The sequence below is a fragment of the Lygodium microphyllum genome, chromosome 28, assembly GCF_053477565.2.
Source record: "Lygodium microphyllum isolate KBCC chromosome 28, Lygodium_microphyllum_v1.1.10, whole genome shotgun sequence".
In the NCBI taxonomy this organism is placed as follows: domain Eukaryota; kingdom Viridiplantae; phylum Streptophyta; class Polypodiopsida; order Schizaeales; family Lygodiaceae; genus Lygodium; species Lygodium microphyllum.
Window position 1 is genome coordinate 114,055,770 of NC_141162.1, and position 9,446 is coordinate 114,065,215.

Here is a 9,446-nt window from a genome sequence, read left to right on the forward strand (position 1 = left end):
CCATGTGAAAGCACGATGGCTTCTTAGAAAGAGCTCTGGTTATGTTGCTGCTGCTTGCTTTCTCAGAGGTAGTGAAGATCATCCAGTCCATATCTATTAAGAAGGCAAAGCTCTATGATGCAGATCCACTTGTCCTAAACACATTCCGCAACACAGACATCTCCTTCTTGGTGGAGTGAAATTGCTAGAGGCTGTAGGATTCAGCCTACAGACAGAAGGAGACGAGGTTTGGGGTATCAGAGAGGATGCCAGGATCAGTTTTATCTCTGTATATATAAACAAACCTGATTGCCTATAGTTTCTCTGTCAAAACGAGTGGTGCAGGTCACATTTGGAGCCTTCAAGAGCAGCTGTAATACTGATTCTAATAAACTTCAATGGTGTTTGTTGGACCTCTACTAGTGATAAGAAAAATGGAACACTCATGCTAAACAGATGTTAGAAACTTAAACACTTCGAACAGAAGTGTTTTCTGTTGTTGTGATGTGGAAATATGGTATTTGCTGCAAATGAGGAACATCTGGTTTTTATCCATACCTGCAGAGGTTGACAAGGCTGTGTATTGTAGATAAACTCCATGGTTTTCACCAAGGTTTGCCATTCGAATACTAGCAGTTACTGATTATGAACAGCATGGAATGTTGAGGCTTTTCTAGACTTTAACTGAATACAATAAGCTTCTGGTTCTGCACATTCAAGTTGCTGTTAAACTAGACACGGTTTTTGTGCTTCTTGTAAGGACAGTCTCAGATTGGCTAGTTAAGCAAAGTCAAGTTAAAAGAACTGGCTATTTGAATACAGAGAATGGGATCTTTTCTTCTCTAAAAGACACCAACAAAGATAAGGCATTGAATAATAATGTGGAATGCGTATGCTAGAAATGCCCGTCCTCTTCGCATATTTGTTGATCTTCTATCCTGAAATTAGTCAAGGTCTTCTGTAGACACGACTTTTCTTTGCTTTCGAAACCCTTCGACATCTTTGGTGAACCCGACGTGAAAGCGTCGCAGAAATTTCAGGATGGGAGATACTTCAGCCTCTATTTCAGCTTCTTCTACAACTCCAGATGTGTCTACTTCAGCTCCATCAATGACTGCTGCGTCAAGTACTTCAACGGAGGATCTAAAACAGATTTTGCAGAATATGTCCATGTATATGCAGCTCCAAAATCAGCAAACACAAATGTATATGCAGCAGCAACAACAATTGCATCAACAGCAGTTGTCTCAGCAAAGGCAACTCTATTCGGAGCAGGAGAATGCAAATAGCACGACTAAGGCTATTAAAGCAGTTGAGAGTGAGAAGAAGCTATTTGACGGGCGTAATGTTTCTGCATATTTGAAGACATATGAGATCAAGATGGGGTTTTTTGGAGTTCCTGTTGGACTTATGAGTAAGTACTTCCTTCGTCTTGTCACACCTGCTTTGAGGACAAAGGTGACTGATCTTTTTATTCAAAATACACATTGGCAAGATTTTAAGGAGGCTCTAAAAGAAGAATACTTCCTTGAGGACTTTGGTATGGCTACTCGGCGGTCATTCCGAGAGTGGGTCTACATGCCAAACAAAGGTCTTGCTGCTTCGGAGTTGATTCGAGAATTCGAAGAGAGGTATAGTCAGCTTGATGCCATTGAACAAAGAGCATTGGATGTTGAAAAAGTTAAACTTTTCTTGCAAGCTGCAGATCCTGCTCTTCAAGAAGAATTGGGTGAGCTTCTTGAAGATCGCACGAAGCCTATGGGTCTTAAAACTGATTGGCAGGATGCTCAGGATACAGTCTCAACTTTGACCAAGAGGAGGATATGGAAGACTCGCCTACAGAATGGTTCCATGACACCTACACCATCATCAGCTCCTATGCCTACTTCTATCCCTGTTATTTCTTCTCCTCCTCAGCCAGTTTCTTGGCCTATGCCAGTGCCTACTGTTTCTACTCCACCTATTCCTCCTGTTCCACGACCGATGCCTACACCTTCTGCTCCAAAACCATCCGCTCCATCTGTGCCTACCTCTCTTGATGACATAATCAAAGGCATCACAGATTTGACACTTGAGTCAGTCAAAGCGGAGTTGGTGGGTAAGTTGAAGGAGCAGTTTGCTTCGACTGTGCCTACTACTTCTTCTAGTGCTCCTACTGCACCTAGGAGTGCTCCTAGTGCTCCTAGGAGAGATCGGAGATGTATTTGGTGCGATAGTATGGAGCATCAGCATTGCAGGGATTGTGACTCTTTCCAGGATGCAAGGAGGCAGAATTTGGTATATTGGGGGCAAGATGGTAAAATTTGGTTGACTGAGACAGGAGCTCCACTTGCTATCAACTTTGGTAAAGGTGGAATGAAGAAGTTAGTGGAGGACATGGCTGCGCGTACTTCTTATGTGACAGCTAGAGGTGATGCTTCTGCATATGGAGTACAGATTGAGAAGGGATCAGAGACTCAGTCCGCACTATGGACTTATGCTATGGAGACTGCAAACAAGGGGAAAATTCAGCAAACTATTTTGACTAGCGCAGGCTCTAGCATCAGATCAGAGACAGGTTGGGACTCGCCTGTTGACAGGTATTCTATTTATGCTTATTTGGCTAAATCTCATGGTGCAGATGTATTTGTTGAGGAGAAGCGTAAGAGGGATGAAGAAAATCCAAGTGCAGCTAAGAAGACTAGAGGGGGTGAGTTTGTTACTCCACCTACTGCAGGACCGTCTTCAAGACCAGGGCCAGATCGACAGATGGAGGATGCTCAAAAGAGAGAAAAGAGGCAAGAGCCTAGAGAGAGAAAGCAGCCATGATTCAGATTGATGTCCGATATTGAGACATCTACAGACATGAAGAAAATCTTTAATGATAAGATACTTGGCAGTGAGGTGACTTTCACTATTTCTGAGATTTTGGGCATCTCAAAAAGAGAGTTTCAGGATCAGTTTCAGGAGGTCCTGAAGAGGAAAAGACATGCATTGGCTACCACTGATACACAGGGAGTTTTGATTGGAGAGTTGGATGAGGATGATGATGAGGTTATGGTTGATAATGCTTCTGTTTTTCCGCAGGTAGAGAAGAGGGTTCAGCCTATGCATTATGCTGAAATTGATGAGCCTGTCATGATACCGCGTAGTCACTTTTCACGGAGCCATTGGGCTAGGGCAACTACAGAGACGATGGTAAAGATTGGAGAGAAACAAGTGCCTTATGTTGCATTGGTTGATCATGGTTCAGAGATTAATCTCATTGTTCGTGGAGTTTATGAGAGTAACAGATGGCCTATGGATGTAGAGCATGGGTGGCGTATGAGAGCCGCCAATAACACTGCAGGTGATTTATATGCTGCTTGCCCTAGTGTCAGGGTTTCTATTGGTGATGTAGAGGAGGATTTTCATTTCTTTGTGCACGATTCATGCTCGTATCCCATAATTCTTGGACAGCCATTCATTACAGAGATGCGTATGGAAACAAAGGTCATGGATGATGGATCTGCTTATGCACGGATTCGCAGTAAAGATGGTATGAGAGCAATTCAGTTTATGACTGTATGTGTGAACCATGTTAGAAACAGAGATACTCTCAGAGATGCACCCTTCCCCACTGTGAGGGATTCGGGTTTTCATTAGGTACCGCCGTTTCGCGAGATGACGGTGGTACAGAGGAGAGGAGATTGGAGTTCTCGCCTCCTGGCAGCAGTGTTTTCTCCTCTGGTTATGTTGGGATTTCAGCAAACAGTTCAATGAGCTATCAGAAGACTTCTAGGTTGCCTGGAGCTGCCAGGCAGTATATATGCAGGAAGGAGAAAAATTTGAAAAATGCAGGAATTTTGGAGGATGATGAGCACATAGATGGAATGTATGACAGTGTGATTTGTGCAGATACGATGGCAGAGATGGGAGATATGCTGAAAACTGATATGCTGAATTGTCATGGTAATATATTAGTGCAGTCCCTGGACATGTTTCATGAAATTGCAGGTTTTGTGTCACAGATTGAGTCAGAGGCTGAGGAAACTCAGCAAAGAGTGTTGAGTGCTGAAGAAATTCAGCAAACAGAGTTTCCAGCTGGTTATGATCAGCTTTCAGAGAGACAGAGGACTGAAAATTTTCAGCCAACAAAGTTTACTTCTGAAATATTTCAGCATTCAGAGTTTGGGGCTGTTTCTATGCAGTCCATAGAGCAGAGGACTGAGAATATTCAGCCATTGGAGTGCAGAATTGCTGATTTACAGCAAGGTTTATGTAATGCAGAAGAGCATAATGAAGCCAGGGTTAACACAAAATACAAAACTGTGGATAAGAAGGTGAAGCCGATTGCTGTACCGCTTCCATCTGACAGTGATCAGCAAATAGAGAGGGCTGCTAAACAGCAAATTTTGAGGAATCCGGAGCATATTGGTCATAAGTTTTCAGCAGAGACACTTGCTGAATTCAAAATTGGAAATGGTGATTTCTTGTTACCCATAGAGAAGCAATGCTTTCAGGAGATGCTTGAGCGTCATGGGCGGGGATTTGCTTTTTTGCCACATGAGATTGGATGTGTGAATCCTGATATTATTGCTCCTATGGTCATTTTTACTATTCCTCATATCCCATGGAATCTCCGACCTATTCCAGTGCCTAAAGCACACTTGCCAAAGTTGATTGATTTATTGAATGAGAAAATCAGGATGGGAATCCTTGAGCCTTCATCTGCACCATATTCAAACAGGTGGTTTACAGTTCCAAAGAAGAATGGTACTCTTCGATTTATTCAGGGCATGCAGCCAGTGAACAGAGTTACTATCAGGAATGTTGGTATAGGTCCAGTTGTGGATGAGTTTGCAGAGGCATTTGCTAGACGTGCCATCTATTCTTTGGGTGATTTGTATTTAGGATATGATCAGTTTCAGCTGGCTTTGGAAAGCAGGGACATAACCACCATGAGAACTCCTATTGGGCTTGTCAGGATGTGTACCTTGCCTCAAGGTGTCACTAATTCTGTTGTGCATATGATGAATGCCATGCATAAGGTCCTTCGTGATTACATACCTCAGCTTACTATGCCTTTCTTGGATGATGTGCCCATTAAGGGATGTGCAGAAGAAGAGAAGAATGAGAGCCTAAATGAGCAGGGATGCAGATACTTTGTGGCTGATCATATTTCAGCATGTGAGAAGATTTTGGCCAGGTTAGAAGAAGTGAACTTGACACTTTCAGGGCAAAAATGTGTTTTTGGAGTGAATGAGGTTGTCATTGTTGGGCATATGTGTGGATATTATGGCAGGAAACCCTCACCTGATAAGGTGAATGCTATAGGCAAGATTGCAGAGTATTGTTCTACTACTTCGGAGGTACGGAGATTCATTGGTGCTTGTGTGTTTTATATGATTTGGATACCTCATTTTGCACACATAGCAGATTGTTTGTATCAGCTGCTTCGAAAGGGGCAGAAATTTTATTGGGATGAGAGCCACACTAAAGCCATGCGGAAATTGAAGAAGTTATTGCAGAATGCTCCTACTCTCAGAAAAGCGGATTATAACTGTGATAGGCCTATTGTATTGACAGTTGACACTAGTCCAATTGGTATAGGTTGGGCTGTGGGTCAAGATGATGCAGATGGAAATAGGTATGCTATTCGGTTTGGGGCGAAAGTCCTAAACGAGAGACAGAGGAGATATCCGCAAATCAAGAGGGAGTTATTGGGGATTGTCACGGCTCTCAAATGTGACAAGGAGTACTTTATTGGAGCTTCAGTTGTGGTAGAGACAGATTGCTTGCCATTGATTGGTATGATCACGAGTTGCTCTACTCCGGATATAGCCATGTTGAGATGGATTGCATACATCAAGTCATTAAATCCGGAATTTAAACACATAGCAGGGAAGGATAATCCAGTGGCAGATATGTTGTCTAGAGCCAGATATGATGATGAGGAGACTCTACTTGTAGAAGAGGATGATGCAGAAATTTCAGCCACTATGGTTGATCATGTTTGTCATGTCTATGATATTGTGGCTTTCACAGAAGAGCTCTATGTTGGAGATTGGTTGCAGATTGGCAGGTACCTTAGTACACTAAGCAAAAGAGATGAATGGACAGATGAAGAGTTCAAGAAGATCAGAAGGAAAGCCTATGGTTATTTTCTCAAAGATGGATTTCTTTGGAAGCATCCGAAGAAAAGAGGCGGATTACCTTTGCGGGTTGTCTGTGATAGTGAGACACAATTACAGGTGATGAGAGAGTTTCATGAGAGTCCTTGGGCTGGTCATAGAGGAGTATGGGCTACTTATGAGAAAATCAGGGAGAAATATTGGTGGAAAGGCATGTACAGAGATGTTTCTCACTTTGTTGAGACTTGCAGAGACTGCCAGATGTATTCAGTAGTGTGTCATAGAGATGAGCTTCATCCGACCTATCCGCTATGCATTCATTATAAGTGGGTAGTTGATTTGGTTACCATGCCTATGGGTCTATGGCAGATGAGATACATTGTTTTGGCTAGAGAGGATCTTTCTAATCATGTTGAGGGCAGATCTTTGAGAACGAAGACCACTAGTGCAGTGTGTAAGTTCTTATTGGAGGAAATTTTCTGCAGGTATGGTTGTGTGGGTAAGATCACTGCGGATCGTGGTGAATTGGATGCAGATGAGGCTAGGGAGTTTTTCTCTCAGCTAGGAATCAAATTGGCTCTAACCACAGCATACAATCCAGAGGGAAATGGAAAGAGTGAAAGAGGGCATCCGCCGATAGTGAAAGCATTAGCCAAAGCATGCAGAGGACGGATTGGAGAATGGCCGAGACTTCTACCATTTGCTTTATGGGCTGATCGTACGACTCATAGTGTTACCACAGGATATATGCCTGCAGAGTTGATGTATGGTCAGAAACCTGTTATGCCGATTGAGACTTGTGCTTTGACTTGGTCAGTTTTACCTTGGCAGGAGGATTTGACGAGAGAGGAGCTCTTAGCTATTCGGATTTGACAGTTGGAGAGGAGACCTGAGGATATTCAGCTAGCTATTGACAGGTTGAAGGTTGCTAGACTAAGGAATAAGGACAGGTTTGACAGTAGGCATCGCTTACGGCCAAGAGCAATAGAAGAGGGAGATTGGGTATTGGTCTTTGATAGCAGCCTTGAAAATCAGCATACTGCACTTTGGAAGATGGTGAAAAGATGGTTTGGGCCATACATAGTCAGACATGTCTTTGATAATGCAACATATGAGCTGACAGAATTGGATGGAACAGTGCTTAGAGTGCCTATTGCTGGAAAAAGAATCAAGATTTTCAAGAAAAGAAATGATGAGGATTATGCTTTGGAAGGATTTTCAAGAGAAGAGCAACGACAAGAAACTCCAATGGAAGAGACAGATGATATGGCTGAAAATCTTGTTGATCTACCGGAAATGCATAACGAAGAGATTGATTTGTTTGTGGATCTTGATGATAACGATCATGGGTAGTTGGCCCATCCGGAGGATGCGCAGGATTAGAGGGGGTGGATGTCGTATTGCTGCGCATTCGAGGTGTGAAAACCACCCAAAAGTTGTGCGTGTGATTTGATACTTTGTACATATTTAGTTGTTGTGTTTGTACTTTTGTTCTGCGTGGGTAATAAAGTAAAGAAGGGTTTGGAGCAAGAGGAATTTATCAATAATGCTCTAATTGGCATGCCTTGCCAAGTGGTCAGTCAATTTAGACGAGGAGATTTTGATCAACAGTTCACAGGAGTTTCGCATTATGCACAATGGAGAATCAGGGTGAAAAGTATGAGTATATGTGGGAATCTCATGACTTCTTTGAGAAGATAAAAAGGGGCAAGTGGTTGCAGAAGAACTTGCTCGCCGACTTGGTCGAGAGAAATGCTAACATGTAAACTGGCCAGCCAAGAGCGACGGATTCAAGTGCAAGAATGCACTTAAGATGTTACAAATTCATGGAGAGGAGGATTTCTATGAGGCCTGATTTACTCAAGTTGATGGGCACATTGTTTGCTTGTTTTGATATATTTGATGGTTATAAAGGTTCTCATGCTGCAGATTATGTGTTAAAGAATCTATTTGAAAATCTGATCAAATATCCTAAGTTTATTCCTGAAATAAATCAGCAATCGGACTCAGAATATTTGAAAGCTGAGAATAGGCGGGCTCAATGGCATCAACTGCTGTTTTGGTAGGGCTGCTTTTCTGAGGACAGGAAGAAAGCTAAATTGGGCTTCCTTGATCTGGGAGGTCAAGTGTTAGGACATGCTTCGCAGGATCATATTATTGGGAGGTGGTTACAGAAGAGTGCTGAGTTCAATGTGCAAAGAAAACGGAAAACGAACACTATTTTGGAGGACATTGTGATCGCTGGAATGCAGAGGGAGTGCTGAAGTTGGGAGGAAGAGAGAGGATTGGGAGAGAAACAGTGACGAGGAGGAAGGGAGCTTAGAGGAAAAACAGGGGAGTGCTCTGAAATCGTGGAAGAGGGAGGATTGGAGGGGGAAACAAAGAAGATGACGGAAGGGGATTCCTCACGGAATTCGTATGGCACCGGACCAAGCTTGGGTTGTAGACTCATGGCACGGATCCTGTGATGACACTGCCTGAAAGAATGAATGCACCTCGGCATAACAACTGCTCAGGAGAGAATTAAGGGGATAAGACGGAATTTTTCAAAGCAGATTAGAAAGGGAAGACGATGCCGAAAGCGAATAGGGAGGAGACGTCGATACTCAAGATGGTGAAGAGGACACTTGCCATAGCCTTCTGCCGTTCGTTGTCGTTCGTCGCTTCGTCTTCGTCATCATCGTCGTCAATTTTCCTGCTGCGGTGCGCTTCGGTTTCGAGAAGCTTTTTCTAATATTTGAGTTTGGCATGGAAGTATCTCTGGATGTGGAAGCTATTGTAGCCCGAAAACCACTGCATCTTTGCAGATTACCAGAAAAGTTAAACCTTGCGGTTTCATCCCCTCAAAGAAAAACTGCAGACTTGCACCTTGTTGGACGCCACCCTGAGGTGTATGAGCCCTGTGATGACTCTTTTGCAGTTGTTGATGCTCTTCTAGCTGATCAAACAAATCTGAGAGAATTGGAGCCAAGTTTGTGTTTGGAAGTTGGATGCGGTAGTGGCTACGTTATTACATCTCTTGCACTTATGCTTGGTGATACCAAAGGAAAGGTGCAATTTCTGGCTACAGATACTAGTGAAGCTGCAGTGAACACCACAATCACAACCCTTAAAGCCCACCATGTCCATGCTGATGTAGTTGTTGCAGATCTTGTCTCGGGACTTGAAAAACAAATAGCTGGAGCAGTGGATGTGCTGATTTTTAATCCTCCTTGTGTACCCACACCAGAAGATGAGGTTGGTGTTAATGGGATAGCTTCTGCTTGGGCTGGAGAAGCGAGAGGGAGGCCGTCATCATACTGCAGAAGAAGATCCAATCTTCAAAAGGAAAGGTCCCTTTCCCTTTCCTCTGGACAGAAAGCATGGCTACTATGA

At 43.2% G+C, this 9,446-nt stretch overlaps 1 protein-coding gene across 1 annotated transcript; it reads left to right on the forward strand.

The window, feature by feature from the left end:
• The first annotated feature begins 8,721 nt into the window (after positions 1-8,721).
• LOC148011886 (uncharacterized) lies at positions 8,722-9,446 on the forward strand. Its single transcript, XM_087670427.1, has one exon. It carries the CDS (start codon positions 8,820-8,822, stop codon positions 9,444-9,446), a length of 627 nt encoding a protein of 208 aa, XP_087526553.1. The 5' UTR covers positions 8,722-8,819.

Coding starts and splice junctions, on each gene's coding strand:
- LOC148011886 (XM_087670427.1), top strand. CDS start 8,820: ATGGAAGTATCTCTGGATGTGGAAGCTATTGTAGCCCGAAAACCACTG.